At 44.0% G+C, this 19768-nt stretch overlaps 2 protein-coding genes across 9 annotated transcripts in view; both read right to left on the bottom strand.

Annotated features, from left to right (window-relative positions):
- AMBRA1 (autophagy and beclin 1 regulator 1) overlaps positions 1-14251 on the bottom strand; it is a 142214-nt gene extending 127963 nt beyond the window's left edge. For 5 of the 7 annotated variants that reach the window (XM_052782054.1, XM_052782056.1, XM_052782060.1 and 2 more), the window contains exons 1-6: positions 14109-14251; positions 3132-3387; positions 2819-2877; positions 1898-2081; positions 1054-1226; positions 201-267 (exon numbers count right to left, since the gene is read on the bottom strand). In XM_052782054.1, coding sequence (XP_052638014.1) covers positions 201-267; positions 1054-1226; positions 1898-2081; positions 2819-2877; positions 3132-3266 — 618 coding nt within the window. In that variant the 5' untranslated portion in view covers positions 3267-3387; positions 14109-14251. Of the gene's footprint in view, positions 1-200; positions 268-1053; positions 1227-1897; positions 2082-2818; positions 2878-3131; positions 3388-11454; positions 11522-14108 lie in introns of those variants that run through there. The other 2 variants (XM_052782055.1, XM_052782057.1) reach the window with 2 other exon arrangements.
- Positions 14252-16057: 1806 nt separating this feature from the next.
- On the bottom strand, positions 16058-19668 carry HARBI1 (harbinger transposase derived 1). 2 transcript variants are annotated; one of them, XM_052782053.1, is made up of 3 exons: positions 19603-19668; positions 18365-19083; positions 16058-17783 (listed from the first exon to the last, which is right to left on the bottom strand). In XM_052782053.1, exons 2-3 carry the CDS (start codon positions 19032-19034, stop codon positions 17407-17409), a joined length of 1047 nt encoding a protein of 348 aa, XP_052638013.1. In that variant the 5' UTR covers positions 19035-19083; positions 19603-19668; the 3' UTR covers positions 16058-17406. The 2 variants fall into 2 exon arrangements, with proteins under 2 accessions (XP_052638013.1, XP_052638012.1); XM_052782052.1 differs by lacking the exon at positions 19603-19668 and adding an exon at positions 19456-19548.
- Between the last annotated feature and the right edge of the window lie 100 nt (positions 19669-19768).

Below are 19768 nucleotides of genomic sequence, written 5' to 3'. Positions count from 1 at the left end.
ACACACTTTGGAGAGCTCTTTAATAGCCCTGCACATAACACAAGAACATTCATGAGACCAATTCAGGTGAGACAGAACTCAGCTTAGAAGGACTTCAGGTTTTCAGAAAAGCACAAGGCTGCTTGGGAACAGACTAGGGTTAATGTATGTAGAGCATCTTGTAATTAGCCAGTCAATACAGGTACTGACATTCCCCTTACCTGCTGGTTAGAAGGGTTAACAATTGCTGTGAGCAAGTAGTGTCCCAAGGGGTCAAACCGTACCAGCCTAAAACAAAAGCAGAGTTAGAGTATCAATCATCAGTTCACATTCCACATTAACACAGGAAGCTGGACACAGCAGGGAAGAAAACCCCATATGAAATATTTGCAATGAGAACATTACTACATTACCATCATCATCTTCTGAAGGATGTCAAAAAGTTTATGCATTTAGAAGAAGAAAGCATATTTATCTAGCTGAAGACTGCAGCTATTTTATAGTCCACAGCAACATTATACAGAAGTTAAAAGCTGGAAGCAAGTATTGCTGTATCAACTGAAATAGCTAGGAAATTTTAAGGAATATGTACGTATATATTACAAATTGGAATTTGGTACAAAGGGAGAGATTAATGTGCCTTAAATGTTACATCACTGTCTTACTTTAAATTGCTCAGAAGAAGGCATCAAGTTTCCAGCAATGCAGTTTCCTCTATAACTGCACCAAAGTAATAGTTCAGCACTCTCTTCCAGCAACTTCTGGGTTTTCTCATTCTTATGGCTGACAGGTTTAATTACTAAGCTTACAAATGAACATGAAGTAGATTCTGGGCATTTATTGGGCACACTTCTGATTACAAATATTAATAACCAAGCTGATCTATTATTTCCAACTACTTTTTTTCCTGCCCACAGAACTGTTTTTCTACCAGCTGAGTCAAGGAGCTGCACTCAATGCTTCTCTCTGTTGCCTCAGTTCAGTGTGCAGCATCCCAGAAGAACCCCCCACATTCCCCAAATCTGACCATCTTTCACATACGAGTGTTCTCTTCCCCCAGAAACAGGAACTCACCTGACCCGCTCCATTTCACTAGCCGTTTTCACCACTGCAAAAGGCTCCCGACGACTCCAGTCCCAGAAATGTATCTCATTGGCAGTTGCAATCAGCAAGAGCTGAGCCGTAGGATGAAAAGCAAGTGATGCAATGGCATTGTTGCTATCTGTGAACCAGCTCTCACTTCCACCCTGAGTGAGGAGTCAAGAATCACAAGCAGTTTATCAAAAAGTTTGAGATCATTAGGTTTCCATATACATGCCATCTCTCCAAGACTCTGCCTAGAGCATGGAAGTAACATGCTTTCTTGGCAACAACAGCAGCTGCTCTCATACGAGGTCATGTGTCATGTCTAGAACATAACACTACTTGTAACGATGACCATAGATGTATTTTCGTTTAAGTGTGTCTCAAGCAGCCTGTAAAAATACTGCATTTCAAAGCAACCAGGTAAGTATATGTATTTTGTCTCTGTGCCAATCACCAGACTAGGTAGAACTGGCAGAGCAGCAGCTTTCTCTGCTGAAGAGTTCAGCTATGCTCAGTGGAATGAAAAAAGGCATGCCTTTCACATAAGCTAAACAGGCATCTTGCACAAAGATCTCCAGCATTATCTGTACCACTCAAATAAACAGGCATAGCTAAGGAGCATGACCCACGTGGCGGGACTGAGTGAAGAATCTGTCACCTCCTCTCTAGACAGAAGAGGATGGCTTTGGTCTGTTCTATGCTTTTAGAGACAGGTCCCAGCAAAGCTTCCCAACAGCTCTCTTACCAGGCAACATTTGGGAAACAAACTCAGACAAAAAAAAGTCACCACCCACCAAATACCAAAGGCACATATGTTTCAGGAAAGACTTACATGTAAATCCCAAATTCTAACCTCCCCATCTAGGCATCCTGAAGCGATGAGGCCCGGGATGGTGGGATGGAAGGTGACACACCAGGGAGTGCGGCGATGTCCAACCAAGGAATGAACACACTTGCCCGTTTTCACCTCTGTGATGTAAATGTTGTGGTTCACATGTGTGGAAGCCATTAGGGTCCTAGGAATGAAGAAGGCAAGACAAACGTCAGCATGAGAACAGTACAGCAAAACCAGACCATGGTTAGCTTCATCTCAACAGGGTCTGTTCACACCTAACCCAGCAGCTCTCCCACACAGACCTCAAAGGGTAAGAGGCTACTGTTTCGGCAATGGCCACAAAGCTTCCTGTAGCCAGATTTCAGGGTCCATGCAAACATGAGCTCATTTGATCTGCAAGCACAAACTTGACCTTGAAAGTCAGAGTGAACGTGCAGCTCAGAAGGAACTCCTGAGTGACAGTTCGGGGCAAATAAATATTCCCAATTCTCCACACCATCTTGACCACTGTCAAATCAAGTGACACTAAGAGAGATCCCACCTCCATTTCTGCTTCCAACACACGCATCATTCTGCTCTGTTCTTTAGTGCTCGGTAACCCAGTGGGTGTGCCACATCACTTGGCACGTTGTGCTAAAACACCCTTTAAGCCCTCAAGTTTCTTATGAAATCCCACGGTGGCCACACAGATCCTTTTTCCTTAGAACTATACATCGCTTGGGTACCTCAGAAATTAAAACACCAACTATGCTCGAAGCTGTGAGATTAGGAAGGTGCGCACGTTCCATCCATGCATGTCAGGAACCAGGAGTTTCACTCAGCTGTTCAGGACTGGACAACTCAACAGGCACAAGCCTCCATCACTTTTGTAAGTGTAAGGAGACTGCTGAAACAGGGAACGAACTAGGAATTAATTACCTGTCTGGACTAAACGCCAGCAAGAAGGTGGAGCGTGGACTGTCTGGTAACTCAACTTTCTGAAAAAGCCAACAAAGCAGGAAGTGTTGCAAGTGTCATATGATCATATTTTAACTGTAAGCCACACAGACAACAAGGGGAACCCGCTGCAGGAACATATCTAGTATCACATCACTGCAGGAACTGAACAGAGCCAGAGAGCATATCAAGTGTAACACATCAAATGTACAATCACGAGACAATTTATTTCAAAACCCTGCCTCCCTTCCCCCACTCCAAGATCAAGCTATGCACCTCTATCCCACAACCTTACCTTGCCCTCCCATTTCATCCATCGAGTTTTATCCTCCACCAACTCCTGCAGGAGCCGCTGAGCACCCAAGGCTTGGGTACCCCGTTCCCTACCCCACAGGATGCGGACAGCATTCTTCTCCGGTACAACCTTCATGGCTCTCAGCAGCCAACGTTACACCAACTACTGGGAGGAGACACCAGCAGGTTCCAGATGACAACCACCACCAAGCTACAAATAGGCTATCCACATTTCAATTGTTTATCTTCATGGAAACCTAGAAAGAGAAGAGAATGATAAGGAAGGCAGCTTCTACCTTTATCTCATAGATGAAGTAAGAGCTTTAAATCCCAAAAGACTAGATTTAAGAGAAAAAAGGCCCAATTTTGACATTTCTGCAGCCAATGATTACTTTGAAAGGTTTCTGAAAGCATTTAGCCCTCTCCTTGTACACATGCCCTAGGCATACCACACCTACAGAGAATAAAAAATTGGCCTTGAAACCTTTTCCCTTCCCTCTGTCTCTTGCTGTATACAATAAAGAAAAAAAGATTTATGAAGAGACAGTCTTTTCACACCTTGAAGATTTAGGTCCTATCTGGGAAAGGTGACTGACAGCTAGAGGATAAGTGTTAAAAAAATGACAATATGACAGAGAAGTCTCCAGGGAATTATTCAAATTTCAGTAATAGTAATTATTATCACTGCAAAGGTCGGATGATTGATAGACCTCAAGTCCAAATTACTTCCAACCCCATCACAATAGCTTACAATGTATGAAAACAACCATGTATCAGACCAAAACCTTACACTGCAGTGGCATCTTGGCCAACTCCATCATGATTCATTTCACCTGTCTGCACATCATCCTTTCCACCTAAATTGCTCTTAGAACAACAGTTCACCCAAGTAATGCACAATGGCAAAGACTAATGCTTTTAGCACACTTTGAGCTGCTAAGGAAAGCATTAATACCATTTTCTAGAAAAACAGTTAGTTCTTTGAAAGAACGAAATACAGCGACCCTGATAGCAACCAAGTTACACAGCTTTTGAATGGTCTCATATATTGGAGTTTGCCACCAAAAGCTCTCCAGAAACAAGAAGTTTCTTAGGATACATAAACCAAGAAATGCTGCTGCAATGCTGTTACCTTTTAATCCCAGCAGAGCGCGCATACTACTCTGTCATCTCTTTAGAACCTAAAGATCTAAAGATAAATCCTCAATTCATGTTACACTGAACAACACCATCAATATTCAGTAGAGAAGGAAGTAGCAACTTAAAGCAAAAAACACACATACAGGGAAAAAAGGTTCATGTACACAAGAAGAGCTGGATTGTTAAATGACAGAACTCAGAACGGTCATTAGCAAACCTTTCTTTCCTTCCACTCTCCCTAAAAAAAACCTCCTGAGCAGATGATTTAAGAGAGCTGCTCCTTACAGGGAGGAGCTGTCTGAAGAGATAAGCCAGCAAAATGAGTTCTAATAAAGCAGACCAGTTTTCATTTGTAAAAGTACAATAAAGGGTACTGAAGTGATGAACAAGTAAAGGCATCCATCTTCCTAGAAAAGAAATTCACCACAAAGAAATTCAAGCTAGCTGGAAATTCCCTGATGCTTAATGTGAACAGCATGGGGATCATCTATTTTAGAGAAGCTGAACTCCACAGCGTAAAATAAGCCTTCTTTCAAGAATCTGTGAAAGTCAGCCAAACATTAGGTAGGAATTATTCTACAAAATAAAAGCCTTACTGGAAAGCAACATAAAAACTAAAGATATCACTGCTGCAAGCGGATTCTTAAAAGCAACTGTACAGATTAAAAAAGCCCAGACCCAAAAAACTAGAACAAGGATAACTGGAGTAGATACAGCCAAAAGCACAGTACAAAATTACCAAACCAAAAATCTTTTTTCACTAAATGCTAATAAATCCTCATCCGGATTCTGCAAACAGCCCCAGACACCCATGTTCAGAAATGACTGGATTCTGACGGTAAGCAGCATGGAGGGGAAGGACAGCTCAGAATGATACAGGCAATAAAAAGCCTATTTTACAGGAGGAAACTCTAAGTCTAGTTTTGCCTAGTAAAAGTAAGAAAACAGTAGCTGAATATTCTATATGGGTGCATTCAAGGAGTAAGGACTACAACAACCCAAGGATAAACATATAAACTGGACACAAATGGAAGACCAGATTTGCAGCTGGAATAAGCTGGAAGTTTGAAGAGATCTCAAACATTAAGCTTTGGAATAGCTTTTTGATAGCTGTAAAGGGCAAACAACCTAAATAACTTAAGAGATCCTGGTAATTTACAAGCAGGATAACACAATTACTCATAAGAAAAAACAAGCTCTGACAACTTGGGAACATTTCAGACCTATCAGAAGGACTAATGTTCCCTGAAGTACAATAGCAACAAGGAAATCAAGAGGTTTAACAAACATCTTTATGTTTATTTATGCCACAGGCAAATCTACATATTGTAAAATAAAGAAACAGATAACACCTGCAACTGCAGTTAGTGAACCTCTTGTATTCACCTTATTGAAAGACTAAGTCATCTTCACCATATAAAATCAAGTACTTACCTTAAGACAACTTACCTAAATCTTTGCAGATGGGTACTAATTTCTTGAACTAATTTGGCTATAACAAATACTTCATATGTGAGCCTTGTGAGCATGTCTGAACTTGATGTTTTTCCCTCAGGGACTGTCCCTCATTTTTTCAGCTTCTTCTGACTCGCCTCTTCATCCCATTTGAAAAGAAAAGAAACTCAGGGCTCGAATGTCTGTCTATACAGTACCCTGCTAACTTGCTCAACATTTTTAAAAGCTGGGATCTCTTCAGAAAACACCGAATGCATCCTTCTTGAGTGGGGCTGGCACTCCAGTGTTACCCTGGATCCTTTTGGGGGCAAAGCTTTATCCATGCCTCATAAGGGGAAAGTTTACTCCTTTATCTGAATTAGCTTGAATACAGTAACCGCTCTCCACTAGCTGGTGACACATTCAGGAACACTACAGACTGGCAAAGAAAACTAGAGCCTTCAAATGGAGAAATAGATGCAGTGTAGACATGGGCATTACCTTCGTCCACTTTAGCAGGAAGCCTTTAACCTTATTATTGGATCACGTGTTCAGGTTTGGTTTGGGTTTTGGGGTTTTGGGGGGGGGGGGGAGTGTTGGGGGTTTGCTGTTGGTGGTGGTTTTTATTAAAAGGAGCCAGTTCCTTCTCTAATCTAGTAAAGATACCCACCAACTCCAAACATTTTGCTCAAATATAAGAAGCCAAATAATGACAGCATGTTATTAAATACCATTACCAGATAAACCATGGAAGTACCAACCATATTTATAGCTAGTCAGTAGCCCTCTGACTAACAAAGTTTAAATGAAATGCAGTGGGTTTGAAAATACTTCTTGGGCCTCACCATAAAGAAAACTTGCAGCTCACTAGATCAAACCTGTCCAGGCAAGTGGTGGACTGATTCAGTAACAGCTTCTACTACAAATACCCATGCTATCACAACTGATAAACAGCTGACCACCAAAACAAGCAACTGCTCAGGAATTGGTATTTTTCTGTTTTCTTCTTGTTGGGGGATTTTTTTGTGTTTTGGTTTGGGGGTTTTTTTTTAAAATCAGGATGACCAAAAGTGGAGTCCAACAACTGGAAGATTAGCTGATGCCCTGGATGCAGTCCAGGGCACCACAGAAATTCTGAAAGTGGAGAGTCAGAAATTTTTCTATAATTGGCAGCTTTGTTTCCTTAACAGTTTTCTCCCTTCAGGGCATTTCAGGACAGCATGCTGGGCTGTTTACAGTTTTGGAAAGAGCATTACACAGCCCAACCCCAAGCCTTTTACTTGCTCTGTGCCAGCTGTCCTCGAAGAAGCCTTAAGAATTCCCAGCCTCAGAGCAATATAAGCTAATTTGTAATTGTCACTTTTACAGATGCTGAACCTCTAGAAAACCAAAGCAAAGCAGCAAATTTCTAAACTTCATAGTGGTACAGGACCCCATGAAAACACTGACAAAAAGGTAGGGAGAGAAGAGGAATAAAAAGTAGCACATTCAAATCGCCATACAGAAAGGATGTCAAGATATTTTATGCATTATGCAGTCGTTTACTGTGCCAACTAGAAACTTTAGCACTCTACAGAGATGATGGTCCCATCTCTTAACATGGCCCACCCACATCTTTGGCATTATTAATTTTGTGGAGATTCCTCTACCACTGTTCGGGGAGCACTGCTGGCTTTGATACAAAGAACACTACTGGAGTACTACCTAATGTTATTCAGTTCTCCATTGGGGGAAAAAAAGTTATTTCATGTGGCCTTCAGCTCTCAGACTACAAATCTATTACCACTCTGAATAACTTCTTGGTTGCGTGCTGAGCCCAACACTAAAAGCCCTTCTTGATGAGCGCGTACAGAAACAGTGTAAACAGATCTACCAGTGTTTAAAAGGAAAAGAAAAAAAGCTGCAATCAGTAAATGCTATTTATAACAGGAGTTCTATCCAAAGGATACAAATGTCCAAATAATTCCAATTTTGCTGCCCAAGTCTCAAGTGACTGATGAAGAAAGAGGCAACATTAAGTGAGCTATAAAAGCTGCCCCAGGCGTTGCAATCTGGGATCCACAGAGAGAATGCATGTATAAGCTTCCCTAGAAAAGACCAGAGAGGAGAAAAGCATGTGCTGGTAGTTTCTGTCTCAAAGTTCTTTTGTCAAGTTTTAAGACTTCCAGAATGCATTGACTGCAAAATGGATATGATCCACACAGGTTATGGGCCAGTGCAAGCTCTATACTTTGTATTAAAAGAACACAGATGGGGGAAAAAACAAAACAAAACAAAAACTGTTGTGAACAATGAGGCATGTCACTGACCTGCAAAAACACAAGCAAACTTGTCTCTAGAAAAGAAGAGAAACACATTATTAGTACTCTGAACTATCCCAGATCTGGCCATGGGCCCACCTATCTTGTAAGCCAGTAACTTCTGTTTTCAAAATGTCTGTTCTTAAGCAAAGCATCCAGCACTAACAATAAAGCATGCCATTTCATTTATTCCAAATTAAACTGCAGCATCTCAGGCTTTGAATATCAGCAAGATATTAAAGATTTCAAGAGTATTTTCTATTGTATTTAATAAATATTAGTAATTTGATAAATATTAGTAATAATTTAGCATTCCCACTATTGTACATGTGGGTGGGTTCTCCAAGAACAATCAGAAGATCATCAGACAGGTGTGAGAATAGTGTATGCAGCAGTACAGCCCAAATGCTTTATCTTCACTGCCAGTGATCCTCATGTAGGCTGTAGTCACAAGACACACTATTTCCTCAAAGTATTTTCTACAACAAATCAGTTTCCCTTGTATCTTACACAGTTAATTTTGAGGCAAATTGCTTTATCAAGACCCCTACATCTTTCAGAAGCTCAAAAGAGCAAAGAAGAAAACATTGGGCATACTGAAGACAGTCAGAGATCATCTTGCCAATGACTACAGACTACACAGCCCCTCCCTCTTTTACAGGAGCTTCACTGATAAAGCAATAAAACCTGGTTCTGAGACTCACACACAGGAGATCTCCAAGAACGAACCAGACACCTAAAACATCATTTGCAATGTATGTGCGCAATCACACAGCTCCAGGGACTCTCTAGTTCCCTTGTTTACACTTCAAGTTTTTCCCCCACCTCTGCAATACGGAGATTATGATGCCAACACCTTCCTAAATTGCACAAAACAATACCAGGTAACAAGCCCCAGAAATGCAATCCCGGATAGAAGACCTGAATTCTACTGGCAGTTTTATTAAAAATATTGATTCCACTCATACCATGTGTCATGCCATTCCCGCTAACCCTTTTCATGTGTCCACTTGAAAGACTGAGCAAAATAAAGTTCATGCAAAACCAAAACAAAAAAGCTGATTTGCCCTCCTTACACTGCATCAACTCAGCTAAACAAGACAACTCAAAGAGTCCTAGTTTGTTAAGTAATCGAACTATGTAGCACTGGAATTTGAACAATGCTATAACAACGACAAAATCAGTAAAAAAAGGGTGACATGACTTGTATCCAGAATAGTTCCACAGATCAAAACTTAAGACAAGTGTTGGAGGAACAGGACTATGTTCAGTATTAAGCGACAGGGCCACATGAATTTCTGACAATGTACCTGATCAGCTACATATGTACATTTTCCTGAAACAACATGATTTGTCTTTCCTTATGGGAAGTACATGTCTTCCCTATGGTACTTCCATATGAGCTTTATGACCATTCTCAGAGATTCTAGCTCTTCTTGGGTTAAAAACAAAAAAAAAAACCAGAAAACGTTTTGCATAGAGACAACTTCAAGTAATCTTGCGGCAATATCTGAATGAACAGAAAATTGGAAATAAAGTCATGTTGCACTGGAATCTTTAGACAATGCTAACCCACAAACAAAAATAGTCCACAGAGGTATAACAAACAATTATGTTAAGCATAATTAATCAAAACAATGAAAAAAGCAAAACTAGAATCCATTCTTTCAGTCTTTTTCTACTTCTGTGTCCCTGATTAAGCTTTTAAAAAAAAAAAAGCAGCTTAATTTAAGACACTAGAATTATGCAGATTCCTGACATTAGAGCACAAAGCCAGTCTTCAACTAAGTACCCTTAAATATGGGGGGAAAAAAAAAAAACCACTAAAATAAGCCTTAGGAGGAGAGAAAGTAAGTTTATGATGCAACTATGCAACAGAGTCTAAAACTAATAGCATGAAGACAATTTCATTATATGGCCCTGGTTTTAGTCTTCAAAGTTTTTAAGATATTCCCCAAAGTATTATTCTGTAAGCTGAAGTTTTCCCTTGATTAAGGCCAGAGATATTTGGAAAGTAATTCCAAAGCACATCTTCTGCAGATGCGCTAGATACAACTTAGAGCAGTGTATCCACAACTCTAAGCACTTCCACATAAATCAGAACAAGATTCCTAAAAAATAACTTGTATTAGTGCTTCATGATTAAAAAATTCAATGCCATGTTTTAAATTGAAACCACAAACAGCTCAGGAAATTCAATTACATTACAAAGATGTCAATAGTACATTGTCATTTCAAGATCCTATATGACTGCAACAGGGACCTGATTGCCACTAGAATCTTAGTTTGTCCTCCCAGTCTGGAGTAAATGAGCTATAATACTCTTAAGATAACTTTGCAGTCAAAAGAAGTACTTTAAATTGATAGTTATTTACATCAAAATGATGAGGAAGTAGAAGAGAAGCTTGCAGCTATCAACTCCTAAAGGTCAGAAAATGAATGGTAAATATAAAAAGGGAAGTAATAAAAATAAAAGTAAGTGATCAGCTGTGTCTGGAGTCTGACAGTTTCATTTACCAATGAGAATATGGAGCACTTTCATCACTATTATTACAATTTCCACATAAACTTAATGAATTTTTGAGAAGAGAGATATTAGTTCCAATCCACAAGATAGGAAGAGAACAAATATAATTTCACAAAGCTGTCAGATAAGTCAAACAGCAGAACTGAGATCCAGAAAATTAAGAGCTGGTTTCCCCAATTCCATACTCAGACCACGGCATGTTTTGCCAAGTACTGTACACAGCAGGAAATGAGGGACAGAGAGAAAAGAGAGAACTGGAGTAATATAGAGAGACAAATAGAGCCACATAAAATTCAGATTAACCCCTTAAGAGAATTATTCTCATTTAGATAGGAAAGTAAAGGAACTTTCAATTCAAAATCCCAGCATTTACATAAAAAGTCACATCAAGGTTCCTCAAGCTCAAGAGCCACAGCCAAGTGCCCCCTAGTGACACCATACACACAAGAGAAATTTGGGAGCACCAACATGAGAGAGCAGCAGAAGCAGCATCGGGTATCCACAAGATGAAGACAAAATATTTTATGCATTCAAGGCTGCACTTAAGGCATGTGCACCTTATCCAAGTAATAAAGAAAAACCAACTGGAAGCGAGAACATATTTTAAAAAAATGCAGTTTGTATAATTTCCTGCTCACATGGAAATAATCAAATAAGGTAACAAGCCAAAAAGCAAAAATGACCTACACAGAAGCTGAAGTCTTCATGCACAGATGTATCAGAACTAAAGAAGAGGTGGGAGACAAAGAAGATTTAGACTCTGAACAAAGAAACACCCAATTCTTGACACCCTTTCCCTTCATGACCTTGGACTGAGGCTGCGGGAAAAATACATAGGGAGGGGGGAAAGTGTCCAAAACACAGGTCAGAGACTCCTCTCAGCAGTTCTATGCTGCGCAAGGTGGAGAATTAGTGCTACATACCAGGAAGAGGGCAGCAGGAATCGCTCTGCTGGGACAACCCAAAAGACCTCACTGAGAACATTCGAAGAGGAGTTGTGCGAGCACATAGATTAAAGATGATTCTCTCCACGCTCAGGCCTGGCACCTCATCATCCTGCACATCTTCAACAAACAGTTTACAAAAACTGGAGACAACAAACAGTGACTAGTCAAGAGTTCTGAACAACCAACAAGTCCCGAGAGGCAGACAAGTAGGTTTCCCCTTGTTTTAAACAACCCAATCAATTGGTCTTTCATTAAGTGACTACTATATCATTTAACAATTTCCCATTAAACTATTTCTAATATTAATCTTCTTCCACTGCACATCACCTTGTTATTTGCTTTTGAAAACCACAATTCTTTTGTCCTCACCTCACTATTATTTTGTTTCTATCACCCTCCCTGCTAGGTTAGTGCAGGGCTACTAACACAAAACACACAAGGTAACTATTAACATGCACTATGCCCTTTATCAGGTCTCCAATAATACAAACTCAATGGGGGGGGGGGGGGGAAGTACCTTAACACTATTTGTATTAATAGCACTAATAAGTATTAACATCAACAATAACTTTGTAAGAGCCTTGAATTCAGTTAGCTTGCTAACCATGGCATAAAATATACTAAAGTTACTTTCCAGAAGTTTCATGAAAAATTATGACACAAAAAAAGGAGTAGGTATGCAAATGCCTAACTTGCAGCAATGGGATACTAGCAGACAGTATCATTACTTGCCTTCTTTATAACTGGTTGTTACAGCTGCATAGAAGTGCTGCACAGCAAACGGAAAAGTAGGAAACAACCAAACAAGAATCTGGAGGGTCAGTTATGACTCAGAGAAGGGCAAAAGAAAGAAAACTAAGAAGAAGCTGTCAGCAAAGTAAACATTCTGCATAAACTCCCCAGCAACTGAATCCGAAAAGGCAAGTCCAGATATTTGGATCCAAACATATTCTTCATTCCAAGTATTAGAATAAATATAAATGCTAATGGACTGCCATACTCATTAACAGCCATGCTGCCACAAATCAACAGATGAGTACAAGATACTTATTTGTTACTGTCAAAATACAAATGGACCGATTTGAAAAAAAAAAAAAATTATCTACAGCAACACCAATTGTGGACTACAGAACTAGTAAACCGGCTATACTGAAGAGTTATGTTAGAAATCGCATTACAGCGGCCTTTCAGAATACAAACAAGGATTTTAAATTTAGCAGAGAATTTCAGGTACTGTTGCCTACATCACCCATAAGGCATTCAAATCTGCCTGGATTTAACCCTATACCACATTCTGAAAACCGACCCAACAACAAAATTAAAACAGTCCGGTCATGGATTGATAGTCAGCATAGGTTACCAGCAGGTCATTCTTAGGTCCCATTTTAACATTCCCATTAGCAATTTGAAAGAGGATGGGAGAGGCAAAGGCAAAGAAGCCAGAGGACACCAAAGTGGGTGGAGCAGTAAACAAGGACAAATATGGAAAAAACACACTAGATTTTGATGTAAAGATCTAAGAACATTTCATACAGAGGTGAAAATTGAGCAGCACTAAGCACTGTTCCTGAACATATTTATATGGACTCTCCATTGACACCGCTCTTCTTCCTGAGAACTAGCTTGCGCCCAGATACTAGCTATTGTTGAATAGGTCTCTTACAACAGAACGATACTGTAAAAGCGTGTATTGGGAAAAATTACGCTTAACCATCTAAAACATCTCTTGAAGATGAAATGCCGTTTTGGTGCAGAAATCGTGTTGCAAAAATTGCTCACCAAAGACAGCAGAAAGCATGGTGCTGACACAACCAGAAGTAATCTCAAAAAAACTTAATAAACACTACAGAAACTTATGTGTTGTCAGGAGGAGTACTGTAGGTGAAAACAAAAACGTTTCCATAGCTAGTGAATTAACTGGGTGTGTGCTCCCTCACAAGAAAAGAGGTAATCGAGTGTCATCGCACTAGAGGCACACACGAACGCATTTTATGCAAAATACTACTTTCACAAGCGAGCGTTCTGCAACACACCACGGAAAACAGAAGGAGAGATCGAGAAGACAACACTTACTTCACGTTTTATTTGGCTGAGGCCGGAAAACAACAACAACCACCACAAAAAATATTTATTATTTCAGAAGAGCAGCCCCAAAACGCAGCCTGACCTTACCCAGCTGACGGCGGGGGCCGGGACGCCCCGGCCTGTTCTGGGGGAGCAGCGGGAGGGAAGCTCGAGGCACCCCCGCTCGGGTACAAAAAAAATCCGGTTTTTAGGAGCGCGGGAGCCGCTTCCCTCAGAGGCCTTCCCCTCCCTCCCGGACCCCGGCACCGGGCCGGCCCGGGGCAGCGCGGCCCGCCGGCTCCCGCCGCGGCCTCCCCGCTTCCCCCCGCCACCCCCACCACAGGCCGCGGTCCCGGAGCTCCCGAACAAAGGCCCCGGCAACGAGCCCCGGGCCCCCTCCCCGGCCCGGCCCGGCCCAGCTCCGCCCGCCAGCGGCCCAGCGCGGGCAGGTACCCCGCCACCTTCCGGGGCGCCGCCGCGGGGACGGCCGCGCTCCCGCCCGCCCGGGGAGCGGCGGCGCGGCCCTTGTCCTGGAGCCGGGCCGAGCGCGTAGGCCCGGAGCCTACCTGGTGCGGAAGGGCCGGGGCCAGGGCCGGGCCCGGAAGGAGCGGCCCCCAGCGCTCGGTCGTCGCCGCCGCTCCGAGCTCCGGCCAGGCGAGCCAGCCGAGCGCCGAGTCGGACCCGAAGAGCGGCGCCCGTGAGCGGTACCAAGGCCCGAGCAGCCGAAGCTAGAACGCCGCCAGGCCCAACCAGCCGAGCGACGATGTCTTTCACCGCCGTGCCGTGCGGCGCCTGGGTGACGTAGGGCAGGCGAGACGAGTCGAGCCCGGAGGGCGGCGGGTAGCCCCTGCCGGGCCCGGTCGCCTCCCGGTGCCCGGGTGTCCCCGCCGGTACAGGACGGCTGCGGGTGGAGGCCGAGAGTCGCGCAGTGCCAGGCACCCGGTCAAGGGAAAAACGACGGCGCGCCGGCCCGGGCCGCGGCCTGCCCCCGCGAAACCCTTCGGGGCTGTGCGGGCCTGCGGCCGGGCCTGGCACCGCGGGCGTTCGCCTGCTCTTTCGGCGTGAAAGACGCTTGGAGAGAAAAAGAGCAGGGTCTAGGATGAGATGTAACTGAAAAGAGTCTTCCCCTGAAGTAGCAGGGCGTTAATGGTTTATTGTTGTATATCGATCTCCCACGCCGTGGGCAGCGAGGACCCACAACACGTACTCGGGCCCTTGGGAAGAGGGAATGGGCAGCAGTGAGAAACCCTCGGCAGGCAGCAGTCTGAGCTGCTGCATCACCTGCATTGGAGAATTGAGAGCCTCGGGGAGGGGGGATTTGGGTGTTGGAAGGAAAATCGAAGCAAGCCAGGGCACTTTGTGCTGGTAAATCAGCAAAGGGGGGAAAAAAAGAAAAAAAAAAAAAGTCAAAAGGCCCAGACAGGTGAAGTTTAGGCCTTGAGATTTGCTGTAATACACAGGCCTGGAGGGAGCAAGGGCAGCCTGCAGCACGGCTAGACACTCTTCCAAGGAGGTATTTTATGGGAAAACTGAAAAGTGCTGGTGATGGGATTTTACAAGGAGTTTAGTCAAGTAGGGAAAACTGCAGTACCTTGGACAGTCAAGTCACTCTCACCCTCCAACAGATGATTGAGAATTATCGGACATTACATGGTCAGGGTAAACGTTACTTTTCAAAGCTCTGACAACGCGCAAAGTTTTAACTACTCCAGAATGCAGCTGGCAAGATGAGGTGAAAGTACAGAGGAGCCAGAAAGCAGGAAGGAAACATGAATCTCAGCTGTCAAATTTAAATATGGTCTTAAACCCGAGGGAAAAGAGAATAATCTAAATTAATTGTTTTGAAGGAAGCTGCTTAGGAGTACATGGGGCAGGCAAACTGTTCTCTAGATGAGGAAGTTCCATCTCCCAAGTGAACTGAAGGGTACTGACATCTGGCTCAAGGAAGAATAGTAGTTTTGACTGGATTGGTTTTGTCTGATGTGGCCTGATACATTTTTTCCCAAACTGATAAGCAGTGAGATGAGTTTTGAAATTAAACTCTACCAAAGGTGACAGTGGCTGAAAGAAGGCAAAACCCAGCAGCAGCAAACGTGTTCCGGGAAGTGCCTCCACTTTGAGTTCACTCTGGTCTCGGCACATGCTGAGAAGAGCTATTCATAGTATAAGTTGAGAAACTCCAGCTCATTATTACGTGACAGTGTTTGTACCTACACGTGTCCAAGACTCACTTGACCTTAGCGTCACCCACACAGCTCATTCAGTGTCTGCTGGTGTTTAGGTCTAAAGATCAGTATTTTTAGCATAGTCTGTCAGATACGATTATAAGCCATCAGGCACCACGTACGGCAGCAGCTCTTAGCTTAAAAATGCTTTTTTTTTTTTTCAGAAAACAATTCTTGTATGCTTCTTCCGAGGTAAAAGGAGCAGGGGTTTTGGCACAGTGAGCAATAATAGTTCTTAGGTGATAACTCATGGGAAGATGTGTAAAGAAAATAGAGTTACATCTGAGATTGTTGTACATAATTTTTTACAGATCTCATCAGGTCTTATGAAAACATCTTGCTTGTACATCATAAAGCACGCTTAGTTTTCTGTAAGACAGTAAGTGCTTACTGCCAGTGCAAACCTGACAGGACTATACCTAATCCTGCATCTCCGTCCTACACTTAGAAACATGTCCCGTACTTTCTTCAAACGTGGGGCATGATCCAGGCTCATTTCCCCTAAAAGAACACAGACCTGGCATGCCAGATGGTTGCACTGCTACTTTAAGTAGCTACATTTTTGCAGCATTCTGCATTCCCTACCACTTTTGTTTCTTTTTCTGCCCAGTAAACAATAAAAATCTAAGAAAATTTTCTCAGACTGCAGTCAAGAGAACCTTGGAAACACTTGCATCTTCTGGAAAGAGAACATTGCCAGGAAACTTCCCAGACTTGTGCCAGCAACAACTGCGTGCGTTAGTCATCTTTTTCCACTGAAGAGGTAGATTACCAGCAGCGGTTGAGCAGCCTTTCCATACCTCAGCTGTGATCTAAATGGAGAACTTTTGCAATCAGTTCACTTTTTGTGACCCAGCCAGTCCTTGGCATTTCTTTTATAGCAGCCAACAAGATAAGTAGTTTTCTGTTGTGGCAGACATACCCAGCGAGAACTAGAGTTACATTCGCTAGCCCATTTCCTGGCATCTGTTAAGTAACTGACAGTCGACCATAGCTTAACATCTTCTCCAGTCTGTTTGGGAAAGAAGAAACCTTCAACCCTTCTTGACCTTCTAGGTAGGTGCAAGCACTAGTGTGTACCCAGCAAAAAGCCAGACCCCTCCCAGAACACAGCTGTCACCTTTCAGAGGAATCACTGGGTTTGGGGAGATAAGCAAAACTGCAAAATGGTATTTAGCAAGAATTTATACCTGCAAACAAACAGATAAATCTTTGCTTTGCTGCTCATGAATTCATGGTAGACATGAGCCCACATGGAAGTTTAATTTGTGTGAAATACTGTTTAAAATACGGGTTTTGGGTTACAAAGTGGCATAGAATTGGTTGCTTTATAGAACAGTACAAGGCTTACAGATTTTTCATCATTATCAACAACAATTTCCCAAGCTTCTCCACCGATTTCACGTTAGTCAGGTGAAAGGGGGGGTCTCTAAGCATCACAACTGTAAAAATCTAGCAATTAAGTTGCATCTCTGGAGAGATTGAGAGAAGTTCAGAATACCACCTGAAATGAAGAGAGCAAAATTTCTCCTTGTCTCACATCTGCTTATTCACTACAGACTTAAAGAAGAGGAAGGGGCATATTTGCTCTGTGTATCTTCCCAGATGAACCGTTAGAGGCCTTCCCTCTGTCACAACGTTAGCTAAAATGAGTAAGTAAAAGCTCCTGACGAACGCGACAGGCTTCTGAGTCCATTGATTCCATTTGCTCATACTCTTCTTCCGGTTGTTCCATGTGTCCTGTGGCCGGCGAAGACCACACGTCCAGCCCATGTTCCAGGGAGATGTTATGAAGCACACAGCAGGCCAGAATGATGTGGCTAGATTTCTCTGGAGAATACTGCAGGGTGCCTTTCGACCCATCCAGGCAGCGGAAACGCGACCGAATGGTTCTGAACGTCCGCTCAATGACATTGTGAGTGGCAGAATGCGCCATGTTGTAACGATATTCAGCAGGTGTCTCGGGGATATGCAGAGGGGTCATCAACCATGTCTGGAGAAAGAAGGAGCTGTCACCTGTTAGCAGTGAAGAGGAGGAGGACAGGTTACACACCTACAGTTAACCACAGATTTCAGCTCCTGACCCTTGGTTTTCTGGTACTGCAGGTACAGAGTAACTTATTTCTCTGGCTAAAACAGAAGGCATGAGAAAGCATGGAAGAGTGACAATAACTCAGGTTTACAAATGGGACAACAAAATAAAGGCATTCAGTTTTACACAGGGAAATGCTGAAAGAACACGGAAGAGTTTTAAGAGAATTAATTTACTACATAATCCAGTGAAAGACAGCTGGACTAGGATCCTACATAGAATTAAAAATTGCATAATTCAGCTTAGAAAGGTGTAGGATACTGAAAACAAGCTCTTAACAGAACGAATGTAAACTAATACATACAATGATCAGACTGTATAAAACACAGATTGGAAGTTACTTGTCTAGACTTCTAAGAGAAGGATCGTCCCAACTGAATCGCAAATCCCAAGGAATCTGCAGGAAAGCAATCAAAAGTCACTTGTGCCCAGAGGCTCTAGACTCAATAAGGAGCCGATATATAATAGACTTTCCACAGAAAACAACAATGAAAAATTGACTTACCAAGTAGCCAGCCATCTTTATGTAGCTCAGTTTCAAACTGGCTTCTAAGGGCTGCCCGCTGTAACACCGTGCAGTCGGGCAGGCTACCTGGCCAGTGCGTTTCTGCACTCAGCAGGACTCCTCTGGCATCACACACCATCAGGCAGTTCAGAGAATGGAGACCCTTTCGGTTCACGTAGGACAGGTCCTCAGCATTTGGCGCTTTGATTGCCACGTGGGTGCAGTCAACCACCCCCAGCACGCCTGGCATGCCTGCCAGCCCATAAAAGTCATCCTTCAGGCTCTGTACGGTGGCTTCATCCTCGGGAAAGTGAATGAACTGTGAGGCTCTTTCCACCAATGCCTCGGTTACGTTGGCAACGCAGCGGCTCATGGAGGCTTGACTAATGCCAATAGCATCTCCCATGCGAGTCTGGAAGGAGCCGGAGGTATAAAAACCCAGTGCAGCAAGTATCTGTGTCTCTGGACTGATGGCCCTGGACCGCTGCGTAGGGCGAGAGAGACTGGCTCCCAGGAGATCCACCAGGTAGTAAATGAACTGTCGGGGAAAGCCGTATGTGGATACTAAATACTCATCCGTGACATCCTCCAGCTTGAAGCGATCCAAAGTCCTGTGTCCGCGGCCATAGAGCAAGAGGTCGCAGTCAAGAACGGCAATAGGTACGGCCATGGCAGTCCTCTGGGGCTCCTCCGTTACGGAGCTTTCCCAGAGCCTTCACCTGCACAAAGCAAAGGGGAAGGAGACTCAGAACGGGTTTTACTGGTCAGCCTTTCAGACCCCGTTATCGTTTTCCTTCTACTCAGACTACCCAGCAAATCTTTTTACTTCTTTGTATCTGCTTTTAAAAAACACGGGGGTCAAAGCAGGGGAGAGCCCTGTGCACCCGGGGAGAGGCCGGTGCACCCCAGCAGCCCGCTTCCCGGGCTCGGGAACCCTCCCCACTCACCCCCCCGACCTGGCCACCTTCACACCCGGAACGGCAGAGACACGAACCGCCGGTTGCCGTGTGTGTGTGTGTGTATGTCCCGGCACCGGCGCGGCGGGCCCTGCCCTTACCGGAGCCCTCCCGCCGGCAGCACCCGGCCCTTACCGGCCTGCGGCCGCTTGCCAGGCGGTCCCCCGCCGTTACCGTCACCCCGCCGAGGCCTCCTCATTCGCCGCGGCAGATTCGCCGCAACAAGAGGCTGCCGGCGGGAGGGACGGCGGGCGCTGCCCCTCTTATCTCGGCCCCGGTCACCCCTCCTGCCGGCCCGGTGCGGCGCGGGTGGGCGGGGAGATGGCGGCGGCGGCGGCTCCGTGTGGAAAGTGCCGCCGCGGACACGCAGGCACCTCCTTCCCTCCCTCCCCGCCCGCAGCGGATGAAAACAAACAGCGGCGGCGATGGCGGCGGCGCGGCGCAGGCC

Source organism: Harpia harpyja, chromosome 3, assembly GCF_026419915.1.
Source record: "Harpia harpyja isolate bHarHar1 chromosome 3, bHarHar1 primary haplotype, whole genome shotgun sequence".
NCBI classification, from domain to species: Eukaryota; Metazoa; Chordata; class Aves; order Accipitriformes; family Accipitridae; genus Harpia; species Harpia harpyja.
The sequence above is the reverse complement of the archived record's forward strand: the minus strand, read 5'-3'. Positions and strand labels throughout refer to the sequence as shown.